This window comes from Panulirus ornatus, chromosome 48 (assembly GCF_036320965.1).
Source record: "Panulirus ornatus isolate Po-2019 chromosome 48, ASM3632096v1, whole genome shotgun sequence".
NCBI lineage: Eukaryota > Metazoa > Arthropoda > Malacostraca > Decapoda > Palinuridae > Panulirus > Panulirus ornatus.
Genome location: NC_092271.1, coordinates 30,462,252 through 30,489,105, shown reverse-complemented (window position 1 = coordinate 30,489,105; position 26,854 = coordinate 30,462,252). Strand labels below are relative to the sequence as shown.

General features: G+C 40.7%; 1 protein-coding gene across 2 annotated transcripts in view; it reads right to left on the bottom strand.

Moving 5' to 3' along the window:
• Nedd4 (E3 ubiquitin-protein ligase Nedd4) overlaps positions 1–26,854 on the bottom strand; it is a 202,606-nt gene that overhangs the window by 171,828 nt on the left and 3,924 nt on the right. For both annotated transcript variants that reach the window (XM_071690428.1, XM_071690429.1), the window contains exons 2-5: positions 26,303–26,379; positions 14,865–14,955; positions 14,593–14,631; positions 3,420–3,580 (exon numbers count right to left, since the gene is read on the bottom strand). In XM_071690428.1, coding sequence (XP_071546529.1) covers positions 3,420–3,580; positions 14,593–14,631; positions 14,865–14,955; positions 26,303–26,379 — 368 coding nt within the window. The remainder of the gene's footprint in view (positions 1–3,419; positions 3,581–14,592; positions 14,632–14,864; positions 14,956–26,302; positions 26,380–26,854) is intronic.

Below are 26,854 nucleotides of genomic sequence, written 5' to 3'. Positions count from 1 at the left end.
GCCAAAGGCAGAAGTGTCATTTCAAGGCCAAGATGGGTCTTCAGGCAAATTCCCCTTGAAATTCATTATCCAGAAAAAAAAAAACTGTCCACAAAAAACATGCCAGCTTCCCCCGCAGTACCACAAAAATACACAAAAAAAGTCACAGTTACATTTTAGTACTTTGTTATGTCCCCTCTGGCCTTAATTAACATCTGCAGACATGTGTGCTTGGAACTGGCAAGGTTCCTGGAGTATTCCTGGACCATGTATTGGGTTTCCTAAATGAAGCAAGGCATTGATGAGTTGTTGCAGGAGGAAAGCTTGACTTTCATATCGTTCCAGCAGTTCTCAATTGGGGTAAGGTCTGAGGAGTTCCTAGGCCACTCCAGCAGCTAAATATTTTTCTCTGATAATAATTTCGTCACCTTTCTAGCCTTACAGCAGGGGGAAATATCCTGCATAAAGTGATCACACCCACAAACCTCATACATGGGAAGCAGGTGGTTCTCTAGCACTGTCTTGTACTTCCATCCATTCATTGCAGTGTTTTTAGGTAAGAAATTCAACCCACCCTTATTCATTACATCACTTAAGCAACTCCAGATCATCTAACTATCTCTATCTCCTTAGCCTTCAGTGCCTCACCCTTAACAGGCCACTAGCAGAAGGCAACTCTAGTGTAGTGTTTGCAAAAGCTCCTACGCAATGTTCCTCCTGACCACTTCTACCTAATGTTCCTACCAACTATATCTACCTACTGTTTCTACCTAATGCTCTTGCCTAAATGTTCCTACCTACTATTTCTATCTACTGCTCCTACCATTTTGCCGAAAGGTAGGGTTAGCGGGGCTAGTAAATAATGCTGACGGCTGAAAAATCTAGAGTTACAAAGAATGAGATGTGTAAGTTCAGGCCCCGATTACTCATAATCTTTCACTCCATCCTTCCACCCCCAATTTGGTCTCCTTTCTCCTTGTTTCTTCCACTTCCAACACATATATCCTCTTTGTCAACCTTTCCTCACTCATCCTTTCCATATGTCCAAACAATCATCCATATATAGCTAACACTAAACTTTCACAAGAAAATTATGAGTGGAAGAAAAAAAAAATATAACACTAAACTTTCACCAAGAAAATTATGAGTGGAAGCAAAATATCTGGCTGCTACAGCATACATCTGGGAGTATAGAGAGAGCTATATAACACTAAAAATAAGAATATGTTAATAAGTAAGGACAGCCAAATCCAACTGAGTCCTATACTATCAACGTCAGGAAAGATTACATTTTCATTACTAAATATGCTTAAAAAATTTTAAATTTTCATAATTCTTGCCACTCAAGGGTGTAGGCCACAAAACTAACTAGCGGCAGTGAGTAGGTTAAACAAAAGAGCATAATGAGTTTCCATGCTTACAGGCAGACTAGTTTCTACAAAAAAAATGTGCTAATCAAATCTGTGTATATCAGCCAAATGCATAGTAGAGGTTATTCTTGCTGAAACAGAAGCATGTATCCCTTCTTCCTCCAATCCATGGTTCAACCATTCCTGTTCTGAGGTCATTCTGGCATGGGATCAGGCATATCAGCCTTAGAAAACCTCTCCTTCCTCTGGCTCCCATTCATTTTCTATCACTGCTCATAATCATTGCAAGTGTTATCCCAAGCATACCTCTCACCCCCTTGAAAGTTCATGCCCAAAACATATAAAATCTTTTTCACTTTATCCTTTCCAATTTGCTCTCCCCCTTCTCCTTGTCCCCTCCTCTTCTGATACATAAATCCTCCATGTCAACCTCCCCTTACTCATTCTGTCCATATGTCATTACCATTGCAGCACACACTCTTTAACTCTCTCAATCACACTCTTATTAACAAATCTGTCTCAAATCCTTTTATAACTTAATCAAACTTCCTCTACCACAAATTGTCTTCAAACATATCATTTCAAATACATCCACCTTCCTCTAGGAATTCTCACCAATAGTCCATGTCTTGCATACATACAACATTGTTGGGATAACTATGCTTTCAAATATACCTAATTTTGCCCTTCCAGATGATGACCTCTCTTCTCTCATACTTATCAATAGTCCTACAACGTTTAACCCCTCACCCAGCCCGACTTACATCTGCTCCCATGCCTTCCATTCACAGCCATGTCCATCCTCAGGTATATAAAACAATCCAATTACTCCATATTTCCTTCATTTACTCACATCCAATCTAACCAGTTCCTCTACACATTAAAACCTAATATTCTTTCTTCTATTCATATTTCCTCTCAACTTCCCCTTTTCACACACTCTCCCAAACTCATACACTCAAATGAACCAACAGTGCCCTGTGTCATCTGCAAACAACAAATGACTCACTTCCCAGTCCCTCTTCATCCCCAACAGACTGCATATTCACCCCTCTCTCCCAGACCTTTCCATAAATCTCCCTCACAACCCCATCCAAAAACAAATTAATCAGCCATGGAGACATGACACACCCCTGCTGTAGACCTACCTTCACCTGGAACCATTCACCGTCCTCTCTACCGAGTAGCACACATGCCCTCCACTCTTGATTATAACTCCTCACAGCTTCCAATAACTTTCCTTCTACACTATACATTCCTCAACAAAGCATCTTCATCATCCCTATCATATGCTTTCTCAAGATCTACAGATCCCACGTACAAATCCTTCTGTTTCTCTATGTATTTTTCACCCTCATTCTTCAAAGTAAACATCTGATCCACACATCCTCTACCACTCCAGAAACCACAATGTTCCTATCCAGCCTGATCCCTGTGCATGCCAACAACCTCTCAATCACCACTCTTCCACACAACTTACCAGGTAGAGTCAACAAACTTATACCTATGTAGTTCAAACAATGAACACTGCCCCAGTTGCCTTTGTAAAATAGCACTATATATGCCTTCTGCCAATCTTCAGACCCCGAACCACCCAATCAACAACAAAGTTATCCCAAAAAATTAAACTACATTACTATCTATTCAAGCTTTGTGACATTTCGTTCATGCCCCAGAAATGGAGGGGGGAGGGAAACAAGGAGGAAACTGAAGGATGGTGGAGTGAAGGTAGCTTTTGGGTACCAGGGCCTAAACATTCACTACAGTAAGAGGCACACATGGTATAATAATAAATTGGATTAATGCGGTATACAGGGGTATTGTTCTGTTATTGGGCTAAATCAGGGCATGTGAAGCTAACAAAGTAAACCATGGAATAGACAGAGGGGCTAGGCTCTGGATGTTAGGCACTGGTTTAGTAGATTATGAGGAATAGATATAACATACCGCAATTTACCTAAATAATCCTAATATACAAGACATCACATGTACTCATTATGATACAAGTCTTAAAGATTCACTCTCATCTTACTTCAGTTAAAAAAAATAAGTGCAACTGCACATAATTACCTTCTTGGCTGAAGTCTATAGTGTCGATGAGGAATCTGTCGACCTTCTACCTCGCGAGGTAGACTGATCAGAGGCAATTCTACTAAACCCAGGAAGTCATCACGAGTCAATCGATTTTCATCAAACACTTCTAATATAAGCTTGTGTTCTGCTGGTTTCACCTGTATAAGATATTCAAAGTCATCTAAACTAATCAAAATAATGCTGATCTTAAAAAGTTTACTGGTCCCATTTGAATTACTGTTTAATCTACTTATAAATAGGAATATGGTTATGAAAAGAAACGGCAAGAGCATTTGAACTCACTAAAAACTATTCTTTCGGTACTTTATGATTCTAGCAATAAAAATCTGAATGACTTTTCTTCACAATACTGAACCATCCTGTACCACAGAGATTCCAATAATAAAACTCTGTATAACCTTTCATCACAACATTGAATAATCATGTACCACAGTAAGATATCAACCTTACAGCATAGCCACATAAAATCCTTCAGAACCCTGCTCTAACTCAAGAAAATATAGAGCTGATGCTCTGAGTTAAAGCAGGTCTCACAGCTCCCTAATTTAGTCTAATTTTGCCAGAAAAATGCCTTCCTTATATATTTCAGGAAACAATAAGAATTGGAGGGTATTACACAAATTAGAAAATATCATTTACAATGATATTCATCATAAAGAAGCATATTTGGGCATCAAAATCTTTTCTGCTCACTCCTGCTGAGGGCTACCACATCCCTCCCTCACAATCAACATACCTTTCCAACCCTGGCTACCACAACCTCCCTCACCACTACCACTCCTCCCCTCTCAGGCTACCAAACCCTCCATCATTATCACCATGTCCTCCTTCCCTGGCTATCACATCCTTCCTCATCACCATCACTAACTAAAGAGATTATGATATCTAAAGATGGGTAGAATATAACTTGATGGACTGAGAAATTTGTATAAAAAAGTTACAAGACAATAAATCTTATCTCATCGCCTAAATACAGAAGCCTTACAAGAAAAGGAACAGAGAATGAGGTAAACATCAAATATTTATGAATTATTAAACATGAAAAACTTGAATTTCAGGATTATATTGAAAAGACAGTACTTTCAAGCCAAATAAGGATGGAATAATACCAAAAGCAATTGTAACAACAGGCAAACAAATGCTGAAAATGTTTACTGTACATACTGTATAGGAAAAAACTTGAACAGAACTGGACTGTACAATCACCAGTAAAACTGAGAGAATTAAACAAAATAGAGAGAATACAGAAATACTTCACAAGTGAAATAAACAGACTACAGCATATGAATTAACATGAAAGATTAAAAGAGCTAGAGCTGCACATTCTAGAAAATCAAAGGGAAATATATATGATAATATATCCCCGGGGATAGGAGAGAAAGAAAACTTCCTCGTGTTCTCTGCATGTCACATAAAGTGACTGAGAGGGGCAGGAGCAGGGGTGCTGGAAACCCTCCCCACCTTCTATTTCAATTTCTAAAAGTTGGAACAAGATTGAGCCAGGTGAGGGATGCTCATCCTCCTTGAAGGCTCAGGATGGAGTGTCTGTGTTTGGATGTAACCAAAATCAGGAGGGAAAGATGCATAGTATGTCTAAGGGAAGGAACATGGATGATCTAGCTCTGAGTGAAACAAAGCAGAAGGATAAGGGGAAAGAATGGTTTAAGAATGTCTTAGGGAAAAGTCTAGGGTCTGTGTGAGACTGAAAGCTAAGGAAGGGGTAGAAATTCCATTGTATGAAGAGTTGTAGAAGTGGTGAAAGAGTGTAAAGAAGTGAGCTCCAGGATGGTGTGGGTAAAAATGGATGTGGATAATGAGAGGTGGTTAATTATTGGCGGTTAAGCACTTGGCAGCCAAAAGGATGAAGAAGAGAAGTGAGTGTTCGGGGAACAGATGAGCGAAAGGATCTGTATAGCTGGTGCAAGAGAGATTGGGTAATAGTGATGGGTGATTCCAATGCAGATTCAGGTAATGTGGCAGTTGAGGGTATAACTGGAGGATCAAGGGGAATTGTGCAGGGTAAATGAAGGTGAAGTTGTGAAGTTGTGTGCTGATAAAGAACTGGTGATTAGTAAAACCTGGCTTAAAAAGGGGAAATATATAAGCTGAATGAGTGTGTTAGTGTTTTTGATGCACGAGACCGGGTTATAGTGATGGGTGATTTGAATGCAAAGATGAGTAATGTGGCAGTTGAGGGAATAATTGGTATACATGGGGTGTTCAGTGTTGTAAATGGAAATGGTGAAGAGCTTGTAGATTTATGTGCTGAAAAAGGACTGGTGATTGGGCATACCTGGTTTAAAAAGCAAGATATACATAAGTATACGTATGTAAGTAGGAGAGATGGCCAGAGAGCGTTATTGGATTACGTGTTAATTGACAAGCGCGTGAAAGAGAGACTTTTGGATGTTAATGTGCTGAGAGGTGCAACTCGAGGGATGTCTGATCATTATCTTGTGGAGGCTAGATTTGTATGGGTTTTCAGAAAAGAAGAGTGAATGTTGGGGTGAAGAGGGTGGTGAGAGTAAGTGAGCTTGGGAAGGAGACTTGTGAGAGGAAGTACCAGGAGAGACTGAGTACAGAATGGAAAAAGGTGAGAACAATGGAAGTAAGGGGAGTGGGGGAGGAATGGGATGTATTTAGGGAATCAGTCATGGATTGCGCAAAAGATGCTTGTGGCATGAGAAGAGTGGGAGGTGGGTTGATTAGAAAGGGTAGTGAGTGGTGGGATGAAGAAGTAAGATTAGTAATGAAAGAGAAGAGAGAGGCATTTGGACGATTTTTGCAGGGAAAAAATGCAATTGAGTGGGAGATGTATAAAAGAAAGAGACAGGAGGTCAAGAGAAAGGTGCAAGAGGTGAAAAAGAGGGCAAATGAAAGTTGGGGTGAGAGAGTATCATTAAATTTTAGGGAGAATAAAAAGATGTTCTGGAAGGAGGTAAATAAAGTGCATAAGACAAGGGAGCAAATGGGAACTTCAGTGAAGGGCGCAAATGGGGAGGTGATAACAAGTAGTGGTGATGTGAGAAGGAGATGGAGTGAGTATTTTGAAGGTTTGTTGAATGTGTTTGATGATAGAGTGGCAGATATAGGGTGTTTTGGTCGAGGTGGTGTGCAAAGTGAGAGGGTTAGGGAAAATGATTTGGTAAACAGAGAAGAGGTAGTAAAAGCTTTGCGGAAGATGAAAGCCGGCAAGGCAGCAGGTTTGGATGGTATTGCAGTGGAATTTATCAAAAAAGGGGGTGACTGTATTATTGACTGGTTGGTAAGGTATTTAATGTATGTATGACTCATGGCGAGGTGCCTGAGGACTGGCGGAATGCGTGCATAGTGCCATTGTACAAAGGCAAAGGGGATAAGAGTGAGTGCTCAAATTACAGAGGTATAAGTTTGTTGAGTATTCCTGGTAAATTATATGGGAGGGTATTGATTGAGAGTGTGAAGGCATGTACAGAGCATCAGATTGGGGAAGAGCAGTGTGGTTTCAAAAGTGGTTGAGGATGTGTGGATCAGGTGTTTGCTTTGAAGAATGTATGTGAGAAATACTTAGAAAAGCAAATGGATTTGTATGTAGCATTTATGGATCTGGAGAAGGCATATGATAGAGTTGATAGAGATGCTCTGTGGAAGGTATTAAGAATATATGGTGTGGGGGGCAAGTTGTTAGAAGCAGTGAAAAGTTTTTATCGAGGATGTAAGGCATGTGCACGTGTAGGAAGAGAGGAAAGTGATTGGTTCTCAGTGAATGTAGGTTTGCGGCAGGGGTGTGTGATGTCTCCATGGTTGTTTAATTTGTTTATGGATGGGGTTGTTACGGAGGTGAATGCAAGAGTTTTGGAAAGAGGGGCAAGTATGAAGTCTGTTGGGGATGAGAGAGCTTGGGAAGTGAGTCAGTTGTTGTTCGCTGATGATACAGCGCTGGTGGCTGATTCATGTGAGAAACTGCAGAAGCTGGTGACTGAGTTTGGTAAAGTGTGTGAAAGAAGAAAGTTAAGAGTAAATGCGAATAAGAGCAAGGTTATTAGGTACAGTAGGGTTGAGGGTCAAGTCAACTGGGAGGTAAGTTTGAATGGAGAAAAACTGGAGGAGGTAAAGTGTTTTAGATATCTGGGAGTGGACCTGGCAGCGGATGGAACCATGGAAGCGGAAGTGGATCATAGGGTGGGGGAGGGGGCGAAAATTCTGGGAGCCTTGAAGAATGTATGGAAGTCGAGAACATTATCTTGGAAAGCAAAAATGGGTATGTTTGAAGGAATAGTGGTTCCAACAATGTTGTATGGTTGTGAGGCGTGGACTATGGATAGAGTTGTGCGCAGGAGGATGGATGTGCTGGAAATGAGATGTTTGAGGACAATGTGTGGTGTGAGGTGGTTTGATCAAGTAAGTAACGTAAGGGTAAGAGAGATGTGTGGAAATAAAAAGAGCGTGGTTGAGAGAGCAGAAGAGGGTGTTTTGAAATGGTTTGGGCACATGGAGAGAATGAGTGAGGAAAGATTGACCAAGAGGATATATGTGTCGGAGGTGGAGGGAACGAGGAGAAGTGGGAGATCAAATTGGAGGTGGAAAGATGGAGTGAAAAAGATTTTGTGTGATCAGGGCCTGAACATGCAGGAGGGTGAAAGGGGGGCAAGGAATAGAGTGCATTGGATCGATGTGGTATACCGGGGTTGACGTGCTGTCAGTGGATTGAATCAGGGCATGTGAAGCGTCTGGGGTAAACCATGGAAAGCTGTGTAGGTATGTATATTTGCGTGTGTGGATGTATGTATATACATGTGTATGGGGGTGGGTTGGGCCATTTCTTTCGTCTGTTTCCTTGCGCTACCTCGCAAACGCGGGAGACAGCGGCAAAAAAAAAAAAAAAAAAAAAAAAGTTTATCTGGAGTAGGAAAGATGGTACACAGGATTTACTGGATTGCAAGGAAAAGAGAGACTCTTGGATGTGAATGCACAAAGACGGAAAGCTGATGGGATGTCTGACCATTACTTGGTATAGATGAGGGTAAAGATGTGTAGAGGTTTTCAGAAAAGAGGAAATGATATGGATGAGAAGAGGGTGGTGAAAGTAAGAAAGCTTGGAAAAGAGGCTTGCATGAAGAGATACCAGACGTTGAGTGTAAAATGGCAAAAAAGTAAGGGTAAATGAAGCTATGGGAGTGGGTAAAGAATAGGAAGTATTTAAGGAAGCAGTTGCCATGAACAGAACTGTGTGGCATGCAGAAGGTGGGAAAAGGGCAGATAACAAAGGGTAGTGAATGTTGGGATAATGAATTAAGTTGCTAGTGAAAGAGAAAAGCAAGGTTCAAGGGTAGTACTAACGGAAGGAGCGAAAAAGATTGGAGATGTGCAGAAGAAAATGGCATGAGGTCAAGAGGAAGGTATAAGTGCTGAAAAGAAGGCAGATGTGAGCTAAGAGTGAATGAGTGTCAGCAAATGTTGTGGAAGGAGGTTGGCAGTATGAGAAAAAACTGAAAACATTGGAGAACGGGGTAAATTGGGAAGTGGTAATAGGCAATGATAAGGTGAAGAGGAGATGTAGTGAGAACTCTGAAGGACTAATGAATGTGTTTAATGACTGGGAGGCAGAAGTAGGATGTTTGGGTAGAAGAGGATGTATGTTTTTGGTGATGGGATGCATGACATATTCATGTTTATTCTTCCTTATGACTCTCCTATTAAAATTTCCTTCAGGCACATTAATCCTTACCCAGTATCTTTTTCTAGCTGTTTCCCTCCAGCATGATGCCAGAAGGAATGGAGGTTGGGGTGAGAGCCTTTGCTTAGCTATTCTTTTCTTTAACTGCTTTTAAGAGGAGTGCAATTCTTTTTTTAAGTAAAGCTAAGGCCACACCACCTTATTTGGGCCTTGGGTCTATGTATCTATGAATGTAACTCTGTGTATGAGAGGTATGCAAAGTGAGTCATGGCAAATGGTTTAGTGAAAAGAGAGGAGGTTGTGAAAGCCTTGTGTAAGATGAAATGTGGCATTGCAGCTGGAGTGGATGGTATTGCCAGTGAAAATCTTTAGAAAGTGGGTGACTGTGTTGTGGATTGATTTATCAGGAATTTTCCAGTATGTATGAACCATTGAACCATGGTGAAGTTCCTGAGGACTGGTGGAATGCACATATGGTGACAATGTATAAAAGGCTATAGAGACAAAGGCAAATGTTTGAATTACAAAGGCATAAGTTTCTTGAGAGCACATAGTAAGTTGCATGGAATAGTAGTGTTTGGGAGGAAGGTGGTGTGTATCAGGAGGTCATCAAATGGGTCTTCAGACAGGTTCACCTCTTTGCTAATCAGGGAAAACAGGGAATCAGAAGGCTGAAGACTGCAGCATCTATAACTGCTTTCCTCTGTCAAGAGAAGACAGCCTGTCATCTGCATAGGTTCTTAGATATCATAAACAGCAAAAAAGTCTTTCTGCTTGGAGCTGAAAATTGTTTTAAAGACATGCCCCAAGACTCTCCCAAAGAACTTTTGCTTAATCAAATGATGTCAGTTAGAAAAGGAATCACAAAATATGGAAAAATCAGAGAGACTTTAAGTAAACTTTCCATAATAATATACAAGAAAGAGGATGAATTAACATAGAATAAGTCAATATCTCCATAGCTCACTTAACTTCTCAAGTCCTGGGAAAATGCTGTTCAGTTTAAAACAGGGGGAACTCCACCCTTCCTTTATCACTGAAACCTCTCTAAAGAAAGTCCAAGAAAGATTAAGCATTCTAAATCAACAAAATTATAAAATGCTAAAGACAATATTGGATTGATTTTTATTTTGAGAAGAAATTCTGTTTCCACAATTTAGTAAACATCATAATTAGCCAGAAAATCTTGCAAGGGAAAAAGGTTGTCAGGAAGGCCAAAGAAAATCCTGTCTCTCCCTAAAGGTAGTGCTGATGACACTAGGAACCTGGATAATCTCTTCAAAGAATACTGAGATTTGCTGTCTGATCTCTGTGAGGGTTTGCTTAGCATCAAATGGCTCCAACTTCCAAAGAAAAGGTTGTGGTGCTATAGTAAGAAATTCAAAAACAATCTAAACCAAGCTCCTTTTGAAATGATATCTAATTATAAGAAACACCAGGCAGCAGGTGGGCTACTTGAAAAGCATCAAAATTTATGGAGAATGGAGGTTCAACTCTTCTCCAAGACAACGTGGTCTCTAAAACAGATTCTACTGATGGAGCTTCATTATATGAAATCTCAGTCAGAGTCCCACAACCAAAAGGCTTGGGAAGGGACCTGTATCTTCCCAGGACCTGGCAGGGACTCTTGGCTCAAAGGAGGGGACAGCAATATTTCATTTGAATGAATGCAATTGGAGTGAGGAACACAAAAGCTTGCAGGTGTAAAGCCAAGCTCCTTTTGAAATGATATCTAATTATAAGAAACATCAGGCAGCAAGTGGGCTACTTGAAAAGCTCTGAGCATCAAAATTTATGGAGAATGGAGGTTCAACTTTTCTCCAAGACAAAGTGGTCTCTAAAACAGATTCTACTGATGGAGCTTCATTATATGAAATCTCAGTCAGAGTCCAACAACCAAAAGGCTTGGGAAGGGACCTGTATCTTCCCAGGACCTGGCAGGGACTCTTGGCCTAAAGGAGGGGACAGCAATATTTCATTTGAATGAATGCAATTGGAGGGAGGAACACAAAAGCTTGCAGATGTGAAGCAGGATCCTTGGAGATTTACCATAATCCCTCAGCTGTACTGGATTTAATGGATATATTTTCATACTGGCTTTAGTTTTGAAAGGAGCTCCTTTCCCTCTTGATAAAGGAACACTAACAGGAGGATCTTAAAAGCATGAAAGGGTTTGCTTGCACAGAATTTGGAATGAACCTAGCTGTCTGGTAACTTGTGGGTTGAGGAAAGATCCAGGGACATTCTCAACTGGTGAGGTATCTAAAGTTTTATGCCTAAAATCCTGAATTAACTGTCAGTTGATCCATGGAAATCATGGGAACTCCACTCTTCTTTGCCTTTGTTTCACATGGTGGGCTCACGCAAAATCTGCTCTTTCCTTTAAAACGGCAAACTGAGGGAGCAGACATTGTCAAAAAAAACCTGCCAGCAGAACTAAGTGCCAAAACCTACCTTCAACACATAAAGCATATCTTAAAGATGAGGTATTCTGAAGAACAGCTGCCATTGTGAATACAACTCACATACTCCCTCCAGTGCATCCAGGTGAGGTATATCATCATTTATACGTGGAAAACCCTAAGAGGTAAGGTCCACAACTTCAACTTGGAAATAACAATCTATTGGCATTACAGGCTCGGAAGGCTTTGTAAAATACTACCCTTGAAATCCGAAGGTGAGATACTAACAAAAAGAGAGAGAACACCTACAATCTATGTTTCTGCCAAATTCAAAATATTAACTGATGAAGCTGGCCTTTTTCTGGTATAAAGCTGTATTGTTATGAACTTCTTTCATAATTTCAAGAACATATCATGAACAGCTTTTGTGAAAAAATGAAACCCCAAAAATTCTTCCATAAAATGTCCCAACTTTTGATGATAATATATATAATAATATCGATTGCATGCTAATTACCTGCATACACACCTGTAAAACAACCCATTTAAACTCTCAAATACATGGAAAATACTGTACTGCATGTAGAATATTTTGAGAAATTATTCTTTGAAAGTTTTATGACCCTAAAATTTCCATATCTTCCCTCGTCATCAACTCAGGGGACATAAAGTTGATGCTCCTTTTATTGATCTACTGACAGAATGAAAATCGGTTCATAACTTTCCAAGTAATATACTTCTGAATTTCTAAAATCAGCGTCTAAAGTTCTGGCATACATCTCTGCCCTTAACTTTTTAGTATCAAGTTTTACAGTAACAGTAAAATATCAGAAGTTGATTTAGGCAATTCTACATAATGCTGAATGCAAAGAAGGCTCTTGGTCCCCTCCGTTTTCAAGGTTGTCAGACCTTCGTCCATCGCCTCTCCCTTGGAGTCACGCATCTGCCAGTAAGCAGAACATGCTTTCCTGTCAACATCAATCTTCCAGAGTTTCTTCTGGGATACATGCATCTCACAAATGCTGAACAAACTTTACAAAACTTGATAAAAAACAGCTTTAGAAATATCGAAAGTCTGCACAGACCCCATGATCCCTGAGTGCAGCGTGCAGGTAGTAATAAAAGTTTGATTTAAAGGGCAGCAAAATTCTAGTTTATAAAAGTCTGCCATCACATCGTACAGAATGCATTTTCTCTTTACTATGAATATCAAAGAATATCTTTTGAGGGAAACTTGCTTGAAAAAGCTGGGGAAACATTCCCCCTTAACACTACAACATCTTGCCTACAATCACCAGAAACACCATGAGATGCAAAGTAGAGAAGTTTAAGTATGCTCTAGACATGTTTCTATAGAGTGCACCAAACCAGCCAGGCTGTGGAGTACTATGTGGGCCGGTGGTCTGCGGATTTAACAGCTTGGTCAACCAACGACTCATCCTAATGGCCTGGGTACTGCCCAGGCAGTAGAAGACCCCTAAAGACTTCATCAGGTATTCACTTGGGTTATCAGCTTCAAAGTGACCCACACAGCTGGTAATACTACACACTTGGTCTTTGCTATAAATAAAATTTCACCCATAATTTTTTTAAAGGTTAGAGGTTCCAGTCATGGACAGAAGTCCACATCATACCAGGCCTTAATTGAAATACAGAGAGGTTAATGAAAGTGAAAAAGAAAAGACATAGGAAAGCATTAACGAATTTTGGAGGAAATGTAAAACCTGTCTTTCAAAATGTGCCTGGTCACAGTTATTGGGAAAGACATGAAAGGGTGAAGAGTTCCATGGCTTCAAAGTGCAGGGAAAGAAACATTTATCAAAATTGCCAACCCTTGACTTGCAAATAGCCACACAGTAATCATGTAACACTAGCTTGCCGTTTGTTGCATGGTCTACCAAGGGGTGAGGGCACACAAGCAGCCAGCTCTTCAGGTACAAAACACAGTAATACCTATGGAAGCAGGAAAGTGAACCAACATTGTGGCTTAGGGCAAGCTAATCAAGTTCTGAAGTTTGCCTAGTAGAGTCTATAAGTCAAACTGCTTTCAACTCAACTCTGTCAAGTAATAATGAAGAGCTAGAACCACTCCAGATATGAGAGCAGTATTCAATACATGGATGGATCAGTCCCATGCATAAACAGAGCAGCTGTTCACAGAAAAGAAATTTTGATATCTCAACAAGACTTCCAACTTCTTACTGGCAGACCTAGCTATTTCCATCATGAGGGGATTCCAAGAAAGAATGGATGTTCATTGAATCAAGAGATGTATTTACTGAACCATTAAAGGGGAAAGGAGAGTTGCATGGAATTTTTGATAAAGAGATAGGTAGAAACTGGTCTTGGAAACATTAAACTAAACCAGATTTTGTCTATCCCACTGAGAAATCTTGTCCATGTCTGAGTTTACTGAGTAAGCAATGACAACATGAGATGTAGATCAAGTGAGAAAAGAAGGAGCAGATTTGAAGGACAAGGAGGAAAGAAGTGTTGAGTCATTAGCATATGAGTGCAATTGGTTATTTGTGGAAGGAAACTGTTGATAAAAAGGAAAAAAAGCATGGGAGACAGGTAAGAACCTTGAGTGATACCTCTGTTGGTGGAGGAATGATAAGAAGCTGATCCATCTACAGCCATGGTGACACAGTGATCCGAAAGGAAGCTATGTATGAAGGGAAAAAGTGAGGGAGGGAAGCCAAAAGAAGGGAGCTCAGAGATGAGACCCCAACGCCACACCTGTCAAGAGCTTTGGATACATCAAGGGCAGCTACATAGGGATACCATGATCTTACTCTGGTAAGGGAGATGATCTAGTTTATGTGAAGAAAAGGAAACACAACAAATCATAAGAAAACAGTTACAAGACAGCTGAGGACACATTAATCTATGCATGAATGTAAGGATATGTACACATGACAAGAAACAAAAGAAGAAACCAAGAGGGTAAGGAACCCATTATAAGGATACAGTACTTATTTCCAACAATCAAAATTCGTTCCACAATTGTACAAGAAATACTTTAATATTCACAATGGTGTCTTATCATAGTATCACTTTGTTGTTCATAATGTTTATGTAGTATACTTACTCTAAACACAAATTCTTCATCCCATCGAGGGTTTAAGGTCTGAAAAATGAGGAAAAATATGAATGACTGAAAAATATAGCACACGATGAAATATGTCATATTATCCCAATTACACAAAATATTTTCTTGAGTGCCACATTGCAATACTGAGAACAGACCTAATACTAGTAGTAAAATCTAAAAAGCTAACAGTACTGTACAAAGTGATATTTTCATTTCAATTCAGATATACAAAATAAGGCATTATCTTGAATTACAATTTTTCCTTTTACCTTCTTCTTTGTTTTGGTAAGAACACAGTCAACAACATCATCATCTCCGCTTGTTGTCACATTCACTAACTCAATTTTGACATAAGGATCACTGAAATAATAAATACCATCAATTACACACAAATATTAATAAATATATGCTCACTCAACACACCAAGGGGAAGAAAAGGGAGAATTACTTCTATACTTACTGTTACACTACTTATGACTTAATTATTCCTACCCCAGGAGTCCCTTCTATCTCTAAGACATACATACAGCACTCAGGAAGTTGGCAACATCCACAAGGAAGGACTATAGGTGATAAACTTTTATAAAATGGCACTATACATGCATTCTGCCAAACCTCAGACAACTTACCATGATCCATACATAAAATGAAAATCCTAACTAATGAACAACATACTCAGTCCACTTTCTTGAGAAATTCAACTGCAATACCATCCACTCCAGCTACCTTACCATATTCTATCTTAAGCAAGGCTTTCACCTTATCTTCTTCTCTTCACTAAACCACTTCCCATGGCTCTCACTATGCATAACTCCCTGACCGAAACTACGTTGAGATGTATAGGTATGTATATGTGCATGTGTGGACGTGTATGTGTATATATGTGTATGTGGGTGGGTTGGGCCATTCTTTTGTCTGTTTCCTTGCGCTACCTCGCTAACGCGGGAGACAGCGACAAAGTATAATGAATAAATAATCCCTTAAAGGCCCAGTCCTCTGTTCTTAACACTACCTCACTAACGAGGGAAATGGCGAATAGCTTGAAAGAAAATATATATATATATATATATATATATATATATATTTTTTTTATACTAATCGCCATTTCCCGCATTAGTGAGGTAGCGTTAAGAACAGAGGATGAGGACTGGGCCTTTGAGGGAATATCCTCACCTGGCCCCTTTCTCTGTTTCTTCTTTTGGAAAAAAAAAAATGAGGGGAGGATTTCCAGCCTCCCGCTCCCTTCCCTTTTAGTCGCCTTCTACGACACGCAGGGAATACGTGGGAAGTATTCTTTCTCCCCTATCCCCAGGGATATATATATATATATATATATATATATATATATATATATATATATATATATATATATATATATATATTATATTTTATTTATTTTATTATACTTTGTCGCTGTCTCCCGCGTTCGCGAGGTAGCGCAAGGAAACAGACGAAAGAAATGGCCCAACCCCCCCCCGTACACATGTATATACATACGTCCACACACGCAAATATACATACCTACACAGCTTTCCATGGTTTACCCCAGACGCTTCACATGCCCCAATTCAATCCACTGACAGCACGTCAACCCTGGTATACCACATCGCTCCAATTCACTCTATTCCTTGCCCTCCTTTCACCCTCCTGCATGTTCAGGCCCCGATCACAAAAAATCTTTTTCACTCCATCTTTCCACCTCCAATTTGGTCTCCCTCTTCTCCTCGTTCCCTCCACCTCCGACACATATATCCTCTTGGTCAATCTTGCCTCACTCATTCTCTCCATGTGCCCAAACCACTTCAAAACACCCTCTTCTGCTCTCTCAACCACGCTCTTTTTATTTCCACACATCTCTCTTACCCTTACGTTACTCACTCGATCAAACCACCTCACACCACACATTGTCCTCAAACATCTCATTTCCAGCACATCCATCCTCCTGCGCACAACTCTATCCATAGCCCACGCCTCGCAAACCATACAACATTGTTGGAACCACTATTCCTTCAAACATACCCATTTTTGCTTTCCGAGATAATGTTCTCGACTTCCACACATTCTTCAAGGCCCCCAGAATTTTTGCCCCCTCCCCCACCCTATGATCCACTTCCGCTTCCATGGTTCCATCCGCTGCCAGATCCACTCCCAGCTATCTAAAACACTTCACTTCCTCCAGTTTTTCTCCATTCAAACTCACCTCCCAATTGACTTGACCCTCAACCCTACTGTACCTAATAACCTTGCTCTTATTCACATTTACTCTAAACTTTCTTCTTCCACACACTTTACCAAACTCAGTCACCAGCTTCTGCAGTTTCTCACATGAATCAGCCACCAGCGCTGTATCATCAGCGAACAACAACTGACTCACTTCCCAAGCTCTCTCATCCCCAACAGACTTCATACTAGCCCCTCTTTCCAAAACTCTTGCATTTACCTCCCTAACAACCCCATCCATAAACAAATTAAACAACCATGGAGACATCACACACCCCTTCTGCAAACCTACATTCACTGAGAACCAATCACTTTCCTCTCTTCCTACACGTACACATGCCTTACATCCTCGATAAAAACTTTTCACTGCTTCTAACAACTTTCCTCCCACACCATATATTCTTAATACCTTCCACAGAGCATCTCTATCAACTCTATCATATGCCTTCTCCAGATCCATAAATGCTACATACAAATCCATTTGCTTTTCTAAGTATGATGTATGTATGTGAGAAATATATATATATATATATATATATATATATATATATATATATATATATATATATATATATATATATATATTTTTTCAAACTATTCGCCATTTCCCGCGTTAGCGAGGTAGCGTTAAGAACAGAGAACTGGGCCACTGAGGGAATATCCTCACCTGGCCCCCTTCTCTGTTCCTTCTTTTGGAAAATTAAAAAAAATTGCGAGGGGAGGATTTCCAGCCCCCCGCTCCCTCCCCTTTTAGTCGCCTTCTACGACACGCAGGGAATACGTGGGAAGTATTCTTTCTCCCCTATCCCCAGGGATAATATATATATATATATATATATATATATATATATATATATATATATATATATATATATATATATATATTGTTATTCCACGTGTAGCGGGGTGGCGATGGGAACGGATAGGGGCACACAGTGTGAGTTGTGTACATGTGTATATGTGTATTTGTCTGTGTGTGTAATATATATGTGTACATTGAGCTGTATAGGTATGTATATGGTGCGTGTGTGGACACGTATGTATATACATGTGTATGTGGGCGGGTTGGGCCATTCTTTCGTCTGTTTCCTTGCGCTACCTCGCTAACGCGGGAGAAAGTGATAAAAAAAAATATATATATATCTTTCTTTCTTTTAAACTATTCGCCATTTCCCGCGTTAGTGAGGTAGCGTTAGGAACAGAGGACTGGGCCTTTTTTGGAATATCCTCACCTGGCCCCCTCTGTTCCTTCTTTTGGAAAATTAAGAAAAAAAAAAACAAGAGGGGAGGATTTCCAGCCCCCCGCTCCCTCCCCTTTTAGTCGTCTTCTACGACACGCAGGGAATAAATGGGAAGTATTCTTAATCCCCTATCCCCAGGGATAATATATACATATATATTTATTTATTTATTTTGCTTTGTCACTGTCTCCTGCGTTTGCGAGGTAGCGCAAGAAAACAGACGAAAGAAATGGCCCAACCCACCCCCATACACATGTATATACATACACGTCCACACACACAAATATACATACCTATACATCTCAATGTACACATATATACACAGACACATACATATATACCCATGCACACAATTCACACTGTCTGCCTTTATTCATTCCCATCGCCACCTCGCCACACATGGAATACCATCCCCCTCCCCCCTCATGTGTGCGAGGTAGCGCTAGGAAAAGACAACAAAGGCCCCATTCGTTCACACTCAGTCTCTAGCTGTCATGCAATAATGTCCGAAACCACAGCTCCCTTTCCACATCCAGGCCCCACACAACTTTCCATGGTTTACCCCAGACGCTTCACATGCCCTGATTCAATCCACTGACAGCACGTCAACCCCGGTATACCACATCGATCCAATTTACTCTATTCCTTGCCCGCCTTTCACCCTCCTGCATGTTCAGGCCCCGATCACTCAAAATCTTTTTCACTCCATCTTTCCACCTCCAATTTGGTCTCCCCCTTCTCCTCGTTCCCTCCACCTCCGACGCATATATCCTCTTGGTCAATCTTTCCTCACTCATTCTATCCATGTGCCCAAACCATTTCAAAACACCCTCTTCTGCTCTCTCAACCACACGCTTTTTATTACCACACCAGGTGAGGATATGCCCTTAAAGGCCCAGTTCTCTGTTCTTAACGCTACCTCGCTAACGCGGGAAATGGCAAATAGTTTGAATGAAAACAAGTGTTTTAGATATCTGGGAGTGGATCTGGCAGCGGATGAAACCATGGAAGCGGAAGTGGATCATAGGGTGGGGAGGGGGCGAAAATTCTGGGGGCCTTGAAGAATGTGTGGAAGTCGAAAACATTACCTCGGAAAGCAAAAATGGGTATGTTTGAAGGAATAGTGGCTCCAACAATGTTGTATGGTTGCGAGGCGTGGGCTATGGATAGAGTTGTGCGCAGGAGGATGGATGTGCTGGAAATGAGATGTTTGAGGACAATGTGAGGTGTGAGGTGGTTAGATCGAGTGAGTAACGTAAGGGTAAGAGAGATGTGTGGAAATAAAAAGAGCGTGGTTGAGAGAGCAGAAGAGGGTGTTTTGAAGTGGTTTGGGCACATGGAGAGGATGAGTGAGGAAAGATTGACCAAGAGGATATATGTGTCGGAGGTGGAGGGAGCAAGGAGAAGAGGGAGACCAAATTGGAGGTGGAAAGATGGAGTGAAAAAGATTTTGTGTGATCGGGGCCTGAACATGCAGGAGGGTGAAAGGAGGGCAAGGAATAGAGTAAACTGGAGCGATGTGGTATACCGGTGTTGACGTGCTGTCAGTGGATTGAATCAAGGCATGTGAAGCGTCTGGGGTAAACCATGGAAAGCTGTGTAGGTATGTATATTTGCGTGTGTGGACGCATGTATATACATGTGTATGGGGGGGTTGGGCCATTTCTTTCGTCTGTTTCCTTGCGCTACCTCGCAAACGCGGGAGACAGCGACAAAGTATAAAAAAAAAAAAAAAAAATATATATATATTTTTTTTTTTCCCTTTGTCGCTGTCTCCCGCGTTTGCGAGGTAGCGCAAGGAAACAGACGAAAGAAATGGCCTAACCCACCCCCATACACATGTATATACATACGTCCAAACACGCAAAATATACATACCTACACAGCTTTCCATGGTTTACCCCAGACGCTTCACATGCCCCAATTCAATCCACTGACAGCATGTCAACCCCGGTATACCACATCGCTCCAATTCACTCTATTCCTTGCCCTCCTTTCACCCTCCTGCATGTTCAGGCCCCGATCACACAAAATCTTTTTCACTCCATCTTTCCACCTCCAATTTGGTCTCCCTCTTCTCCTCGTTCCCTCCACCTCCGACACATATATCCTCTTGGTCAATCTTTCCTCACTCATTCTCTCCATGTGACCAAACCATTTCAAAACACCCTCTTCTGCTCTCTCAACCACGCTCTTTTTATTTCCACACATCTCTCTTACCCTTACGTTACTTACTCGATCAAACCACCTCACACCACACATTGTCCTCAAACATCTCATTTCCAGCACATCCATCCTCCTGCGCACAACTCTATCCATAGCCCACGCCTCGCAACCATACAACATTGTTGGAACCACTATTCCTTCAAACATACCCATTTTTGCTTTCCGAGATAATGTTCTCGACTTCCACACATTCTTCAAGGCTCCCAGAATTTTCGCCCCCTCCCCCACCCTATGATCCACTTCCGCTTCCATGTTTCCATCCGCTGCCAGATCCACTCCCAGATATCAAAAACACTTCACTTCCTCCAGTTTTTCTCCATTCAAACTCACCCCCCAATTGACTTGACCCTCAACCCTACTGTACCTAATAACCTTGCTCTTATTCACATTTACTCTTAACTTTCTTCTTTCACACACTTTACCAAACTCAGTCAACAGCTTCTGCAGTTTCTCACTTGAATCAGCCACCAGCGCTGTATCATCAGCGAACAACAACTGACTCACTTCCCAAGCTCTCTCATCCCCAACAGACTTCATACTTGCCCCTCTTTCCAAAACTCTTGCATTCACCTCCCTAACAACCCCATCCATAAACAAATTAAACAACCATGGAGACATCACACACCCCTGCCGCAAACCTACATTCACTGAGAACCAATCACTTTCCTCTCTTCCTACACGTACACATGCCTTACATCCTCGATAAAAACTTTTCACTGCTTCTAACAACTTACCTCCCACACCATATATTCTTAATACCTTCCACAGAGCATCTCTATCAACTCTATCATATGCCTTCTCCAGATCCATAAATGCTACATACAAATCCATTTGCTTTTCTAAGTATTTCTCAAATACATTCTTCAAAGCAAACACCTGATCCACACATCCTCTACCACTTCTGAAACGACACTGCTCTTCCCCAATCTGATGCTCTGTACATGCTTTCACCCTCTCAATCAATACCCTCCCATATAATTTACCAGGAATACTCAACAAACTTATACCTCTGTAATTTGAGCACTCACTCTTATCCCCTTTGCCTTTGTACAATGGCACTATGCACGCATTCTGCCAATCCTCAGGCACCTCACCATGAGTCATACATACATTAAATAACCTCACCAACCAGTCAACAATACAGTCACCCCCTTTTTTAATAAATTCCACTGCATTACCATCCAAACCTGCTGCCTTGCCGGCTTTCATCTTCCGCAAAGCTTTTACTACCTCTTCTCTGTTTACCAAATCATTTTCCCTAACCCTCTCACTTTGCACACCACCTCGACCAAAACACCCTATATCTGCCACTCTATCATCAAACACATTCAACAAACCTTCAAAATACTCACTCCATCTCCTTCTCACATCACCACTACTTGTTATCACCTCCACATTTGCGCCCTTCACTGAAGTTCCCATTTGCTCCCTTGTCTTACGCACTTTATTTACCTCCTTCCAGAACATCTTTTTATTCTCTCTAAAATTTAATCTCACCCCAACTCTCATTTGCCCTTTTTTTCACCTCTTGCACCTTTCTCTTGACCTCCTGTCACTTTCTTTTACACGTCTCCCACTCAACTGCATTTTTTCCCTGCAAAAATCGTCCAAATGCCTCTCTCTTCTCTTTCACTAATACTCTTACTTCTTCATCCCACCACTCACTACCCTTTCTAATCAACCCACCTATATATATATATATATATATATATATATATATATATATATATATCTGTTTCCCATTTTAGAAAGTTAAAAAAAAAAAAGTGAAGTGTTTTAGATATCTGGGAGTGGATCTGGCAGCGGATGGAACCATGGAAGCGGAAGTGGATCATAGAGTGGGGGAGGGGGCGAAAATTCTGGGAGCCTTGAAGAATGTGTGGAAGTCGAGAACATTATCTCGGAAAGCAAAAATGGGTATGTTTGAAGGAATAGTGGTTCCAACAATGTTGTATGGTTGCGAGGAGTGGACTATGGATAGAGTTGTGCGCAGGAGGATGGATGTGCTGGAAATGAGATGTTTGAGGACAATGTGTGGTGTGAGGTGGTTTGATCGAGTAAGTAACGTAAGGGTAAGAGAGATGTGTGGAAATAAAAAGAGCGTGGTTGAGAGAGCAGAAGAGGGTGTTTTGAAATGGTTTGGTCACATGGAGAGAATGAGTGAGGAAAGATTGACCAAGAGGATATATGTGTCGAAGGTGGAGGGAACGAGGAGAAGAGGGAGACCAAATTGGAGGTGGAAAGATGGAGTGAAAAAGATTTTGTGTGATCGGGGCCTGAACATGCAGGAGGGTGAAAGGAGGGCAAAGAATAGAGTGAATTGGATCGATGTGGTATACCGGGGTTGACGTGCTGTCAGTGGATTGAAGCAAGGCATGTGAAGCGTCTGGGGTAAACAATGGAAAGCTGTGTAGGTATGTATATTTGCGTGTGTGGACGTGTGTATGTACATGTGTCGGGGGGGGGGGTGGGGCCATTTCTTTCGTCTGTTTCCTTGCGCTACCTCGCAGACGCGGGAGACAGCGACAAAGTATAAAAAAAAAAAAAAAAAAAAAAAATATATATATATATATATATATATATATATATATATATATATATATATATATATATATATATATATATATATATATATATATTGTATTTTAACATTCTAAATGGGGAAACAGAAGAAGGAGTCACGCAGGGAGTGTTCATCCTCCTCGAAGGCTCAGACTGGGGTGTCTAAATGTGTGTAAATGTAACCAAGATGAGAAACAAGGAGAGATAGGTAGTATGTTTGAGGAAAGGAACCTGTATGTTTTGGCTCTGAGTGAAACGAAGCTCAAGGGTAAAGGGGAAGAGTGGTTTGGGAAAGTATGTAAGATTATTAGTGAAAGAGAAGAGAGAGTCATTTGGACAATTTTTGCAGGGAAATAAAGCAAATGACTGGGAGATGTATAAAAGAAAGTGGCAGGAGGTCAAGAGAAAGGTGCAAGAGGTGAAAAAGAGGGCAAATGAAAGTTGGGGTGAGAGAGTATCATTAAATTTTAGGGAGAATAAAAAGATGTTTTGGAAGGAGGTAAATAAAGTGCATAAGACAAGGGAACAAATGGGAACATCAGTGAAGGGGGCTAATGGGAAGGTGATAACAAGTAGTGGTGATGTGAGAAGGAGATGGAGTGAGTATTTTGAAGGTTTGTTGAATGAGTTTGATGATAGAGTGGCAGATATAGGGTGTTTTGGTCGAGGTGGTGTGCAAAGTGAGAAGATTAGGGAAAATGATTTGGTAAACAGAGAAGAGGCAATAAAAGCTTTGTGGAAGATGAAAGACAGCAAGGCAGCAGGTTTGGATGGTATTGCAGTGGAATTTATCAAAAAAGGGGGTGATTGTATTGTTGACTGGTTGCTAAGGTTATTCAATGTATGTATGACTCATGGTGAGGTGCCTGAGGACTGGCGGAATGCTTGCATAGTGCCATTGTACAAAGGCAAAGGGGATAAGAGTGAGTGCTCAAATTACAGAGGTATAGGTTTGTTGAGTATTCCTGGTAAATTATATGGGAGGGTATTGATTGAGAGGGTGAAGGCATGTACAGAGCATCAGATTGGGGAAGAGCAGTGTGGTTTCAGAAGTGGTAGAGGATCTGTGGATCAGGTGTTTGCTTTGAAAAATGTATGTGAGAAATACTTAGAAAAGCAAATGGATTTGTATGTAGCATTTATGGATCTGGAGAAGGCATATGATAGAGTAGATAGAGATGCTCTGTGGAAGGTATTAAGAATATATGGTGTGGGAGGTAAGTTGTTAGAAGCAGTGAAAAGTTTTTATCGAGGATGTAAGGCATGTGTACATGTAGGAAGATAGGAAAGTGATTGGTTCTCAGTGAATGTTGGTTTGCAGCAGGGGTGTGTGATGTCTCCACGGTTGTTTAATTTGTTTATGGATAGGTTGTTAGGAAGGTGAATGCAAGATTTTGGAAAGAGGGGCAAGTATGCAGTCTGTTGTGGATGAGAGAGCTTGGGAAGTGAGTCAGTTGTTGTTCACTGATGATACAGCACTGGTGGCTGATTCATGTGAGAAACTGCAGAAGCTGGTGAATGAGTTTGGTAAAGTTTGCGAAAGAAGAAAGCTGAGAGTTAATGTGAATAAGAGCAAGGTTATTAGGTACAGTAGGGTTGAGGGACAAGTCACTTGGGAGGTAAGTTTGAATGGAGAAAAACTGGAGAAAGTGAAGTGTTTCAGATATCTGGGAGTGAATTTGGCAGTGGATGGAACCATGGAAGCAGAAGTGAATCATAGGGAGGGGAAGGAGGCGAAAGTTCTCGGAGTGTTGGAAAATGTGTGGGTCAAAAACGTTATCTTGGAAAGCAAAAATGCGTATGTTTGAAGGAATATTGGTTTCAATAATGTTATATGGCTGCGAGGCATGGGCTATGGATAGAGTTGTGCGCAGGAGGGTGGATGTGCTGGAAATGAGATGTTTGAGGACAATATGTGGTGTGAGGTGGTTTGATAAAGTAATGAAAGGGTAAGAGAGATGTGTGGTAATAAAAAAGAGTGTGGTTGAGAGAGCAGAAGAGGGTGTTTTGAAATGGTTTGGTCACATGGAGAGAATGAGTGAGGAAAGATTAACAAAGAGGATATACGTGTCAGAGGTGGAGGGAACGAGGAGAAGTGGGAGACCAAATTGGAGGTGGAAAGATGGAGTGAAAAAGATTTTGAGTGATCGGGGCCTGAACATGCAGGAGGGTGAAAGGCGTGCAAGGAATAGAGTGAATTGGAATGATGTGGTATACCAGGGTCGACGTGCTGTTAATGGATTGAACCAGGGCATGTGAAGCGTCTGGGGTAAACCATGGAAAGTTTTGTGGGGCCTGGATATGGAAAGGGAGCTGTGGTTTCGGTGCATTATACATGACAGCTAGAGACTTAGTGTGAATGAATGTGGCATTTGTTGTCTTTTCCTAGAGCTACCTCATGCACATGCGGGGGGGAGGGGGTTTTCATATCATGTGTGGCGGGGTGGCGACAGGAATGAATAAGGGCACACAGTATGAATCATGCACATGTGCATATATGTATATGTCTGTGTGTGTATATATATATGTATACATTGAGATGTATAGGTATGTATATGTGCATGTGTGGACATGTATGTATATACATGTGTATGTGAGTGGGTTGGGCCATTCTTTCATCTGTTTCCTTGCGCTATCTTGCTAACAAGGGAGACAGCGATAAAATTATAATAAAAATAATATATATATATGTATATATATATATTTCATTCATATTCGCCATATCCAGCATTAAGGAGGTAGTGTTAAGAACAGAGGACTTCGCCTTATAGCCTTATATCTCATTTGGCCCCCTTCTCTGTTCCTACTTTTGGCAAATTAAAAATGGGAGGGAAGGATTTCCAGCTACCACTCCCTCCGATTTTAGTTACCTTCTACGACATGCAGATAATATGTGAGAAGCATTCTTTCTCTCCTATCCCCTATATATATTCATTATACTTGATCACCGTTTCCCACTTCAGCGAGGTGGCGCCAGGAAACAGTGAAGAATGACCCATCCACTCATATACACATATATATACATATACGCACATAAACGTACATATACATACATACCTTACCGTACCTTCTTTCTTTGGCTCCACTCTTCATCATAATATAATTATCTTCTAAATCTCACCCAGATTTAGAATGCTAGGGATTTAATCTCAAGGTGGAGTAATGCCCTACTGAGCACATCCCTCAGGTAAACAATGAAGGATCTTAGCTTTGCTGGGGTACTCATTTAGGAGCCATGAACTAAACCATTCCAAACAGAGCTTGCTAGCTGAGCACTGTAACCCCTGCATGAAAACCATAAAGGAGCCATGAAACTGGATTGGAACAATTAACAAAAGTACTTACAGAGACATAAAACATGAATTGATGTAATCTATGGAGTAAAAAACTAGATATTCTTGGACTAAAAGAAACCAAAGAAAAGATATAAATATGACCATTACAATTACTGCACTTACCTGGCACCAAATATATCTTTCTTTGCTAAACCACTACCACCTATAACACGCAATCGCAGCAATTTAGTTGGTTCAATCTGTAAGCAAAGAATTTAATGATATTACACATCTACTTATAGTACAAGTGATATAAAATGAAAAAGTTCCAGACAATATCATCATCACCAAAACATATAATAAATACATATATCTATGTGAGTGCTGTGTGTCCATATCAATATCTATAGGCATATACTGGGAAGTAGCTTTACTCTTTTGGGACCCCACTACTTATCTTTGAATTTTTTATTTTATGAGTTTCAAGATTTACAATGTCACTTACTGAACTTGATCCATATGTTCATAACTCTAGAGTTGAAGAAATGCTTCATCACCTTACCTAACCTAACTTTACCTAACCTAACTTAGCAAAAGCCAAAAATAACGCTATGAAGGTATACATCCAATTCCTCCCATACTTTCTAAAGATGCTTAACTTGCCATAGATATATTCAAAGGTGTTTTCAAAGATTTGGGAATGTCTTATGGGTAAAATCAGAGTGAGGGCAAGAG